Here is a 2994-nt window from a genome sequence, read left to right as displayed (position 1 = left end):
AGATTTTAATCTGATTGACTTGCCAAATTACACAGTTGTAATTTGCTTGTTTACTTCTTTGCTTTATGTATAATTCTTTTCCTCAGGAACATGAAAATGTATTTACATCTCTTCGATACGTATAGATACACACACACACACACACACACACACACACACACAAACCTAGACAGACAGACTCTGAAACACACACATGAGCGCATTCACACTCACTCAAAATGAATTAAGCCAAATGTTTTTAAGGTCACTTTACATTGCAAAAGAAGAAATACAGTTCAAAAATAGATACTTATGTCTATCATTTAAAATTGTAATTTAATGTTATATTACTTTTTCTTTTTATTATTTAGTACCTATAAACCATGGTACTTTTTATGTTTTAATCACAGTATAAATGAAAGGAACCCCAAATGAACATATGAAAACATTGGTGTTCATAATTAATCTTTAGATAATGCTACCAGTTATCTAGTTTTCAGAAGGACTAAGATCTAGTGAAGTTCACTAAGTCACTTATGAAATATGACCTCTGCTCCAGAAAGAATTGGTGAGAGCAACTGGTTTGGCCTCCAGTTGTGATTTTAATTTTGTCATTTCTAAAATAAGCAAGGAAAGGAAGATACCAGTAAATTTAACTGATACTCTTTTTTAAATAAATGGAACCAAGAATACTAAAAAAAGCACGTGTGGTGAATCGTGCCAAAAAATAATAATTATTAAAAAATAAATTACAAACAATATGATAAATATAATAATAAATAACAATTAACTAAAAATAAAATTTACACCTGAGATGATTTTAAGTCAGTTATGCACCCTTATGCTTGGGGCTCAATAGTTTGGAATGAGATTTAGAATGAGTCAGACTGCATGTTCATTTGAATCTCCAAATTGTACATGGTACTCCAGACTAGAAGCTGGACCATGACAATAGGAGTCTCAGCAAACATATACACCCATATATTACTTATTATGCATAGCTAATATGTATTTTATATTTACTTATGATGTATATGTGAAAATTTAAGTTTCAGGGAAACACTGTACTAACAGAATTGCATTTGTAAAACATTAATAAAGTTTACCTACACTAAAAATTGTCTTGCACCATGAAAACTAATAGAATTTGCAAAATTATCTTAATATTTTAAATATTTGCTTTATTTTAAGACATTACTATGAGATGAAACATGGAAGCTAGTAGCCATCAGAACCTTGAGTCACAGAATTCGGATGGTATTCACAGTATCATCTTGAGTGCCTGGTCTCTGTTTATTGACACAATTAAAAAGACAATAAACAGATGCAGGGATTTATAGAAGTTTTAAATACCATGCATAAGACCTTGCATTCATTATGCTAAAACACATACACAAACACACAGTCATATGCACATACTCACCTGCACAAGCATGTACACACACACACACATGCATGCACACACATATGCACTCACTCACGCACACTGTGGGAAGTAATTTTGAAGGCATAGAATGAATATAGATATAGGGAATACACCAATTCTATGGGTTCATGACCATGACAAGCACCAAGCACATGTTATACCACTAAGGTTCAGCCTACCAAATTATCTCAGCATTTTAAAATATATTATATGTTGATATATTTGCATTACTGCTATTAATGTCAATTAAAATAATAAAAGATGAATACAAAATTGAGAAACATATTAAATTTCCAGCACATATTCTTATGTTTTATAGAGGAGGCTTTTACAGTACTTAGAAGGAACTTCTGTTTAGCTTTCTGTGAACCTTATGAATTCCATTTAAATGTATATATAGCTAAGCATCCAGCATTAGGTCTATTTAATCATGCATATGATCACTAAAAAGCAACAGAAAAAGTGTATCAAAAATTGTAGATTGTTTATTTTAATGCTTCTATGTTTATTAAGCACAAGTACTAAAGGGGAGGGGAGAATAGTATATAACCATAACGTGCCTAGTAAGGAAATCCTAAGATATTGGTATTCTAATGTTACTGTCAGTTTATGTAAGTCTATCATTAACAGGTACCAAGACACACAAGTACATGGCTGATGTCAACGTTACATTTGTTACTGAGTTTATCCTTTTGGGACTGACAGATCGTGATGAACTCAAGGTGTTTCTCTTCATATTGTTCCTGTTGATCTATGCCATCTCTTTGGTGGGGAATGTGGGAATGTTCTTTCTGATACACATAACGCCTAAACTCCACACACCCATGTACCAATTTCTTAGCTGTTTGTCATTTGTGGATGCATGGTATTCTTCAATATTTGCACCCAAAATGCTTCTGAATTTCTTTGTTGAAAGAGAGATCATATCATTCTCTGCTTGTATCCTGCAGTACTTTTTGTTTGTATCACTGCTTACCACAGAGGGCTTCCTCCTGGCTGCAATGGCTTATGACCGTTATGTAGCCATTGTGAACCCATTACTATATACAGTGGCTATGACTAAAATGGTTTGTATTGGGCTTGTGTTGGGTTCATGTATAGGAGGTTTAATCAATTCAGTTACGCATACAATTGGCTTAATGAGGCTGTCTTTCTGTGGGCCAAATGTCATCAGTCATTTCTTCTGTGACCTTCCTCCCCTGTTGAAGCTGTCCTGTTCTGACACCTCCATGAATGAACTGTTGCTTTTGGTCTTCACCACTGTCATTGCGATGATTACCTTTTTAACTGTGATGATCTCCTACATCTTCATTGTTGCTGCTATCCTGAGGATCCGCTCAGCAGCAGGCAGACACAAAGCCTTCTCCACCTGTGCTTCCCATCTGACAGCTGTGACTTTGTTCTATGGCTCCATCAGCTTCAGTTACATTCAGCCAAGCTCGCAGTACTCCTTAGAACAAGAGAAGGTGGTGTCTGTATTTTACACCCTGGTGATTCCGATGTTGAACCCACTGATTTACAGTTTAAGGAACAAGGAAGTGAAAGATGCTGTGAAAAGAGTCATGGAGATAAAACATTTCTCTTGTTGA

At 34.6% G+C, this 2994-nt stretch overlaps 1 protein-coding gene across 1 annotated transcript; it reads left to right on the top strand.

Annotated features, from left to right (window-relative positions):
• The first annotated feature begins 2028 nt into the window (after positions 1-2028).
• LOC101826419 (olfactory receptor 1052-like) lies at positions 2029-2994 on the top strand. Its single transcript, XM_005065028.2, has one exon. The coding sequence runs from the start codon at positions 2056-2058 to the stop codon at positions 2992-2994; it is 939 nt and encodes a 312-aa protein (XP_005065085.1). The 5' UTR covers positions 2029-2055.

Source organism: Mesocricetus auratus, unplaced genomic scaffold, assembly GCF_017639785.1.
Source record: "Mesocricetus auratus isolate SY011 unplaced genomic scaffold, BCM_Maur_2.0 Super-Scaffold_100004, whole genome shotgun sequence".
NCBI classification, from domain to species: Eukaryota; Metazoa; Chordata; class Mammalia; order Rodentia; family Cricetidae; genus Mesocricetus; species Mesocricetus auratus.
The sequence above is the reverse complement of the archived record's forward strand: the minus strand, read 5'-3'. Positions and strand labels throughout refer to the sequence as shown.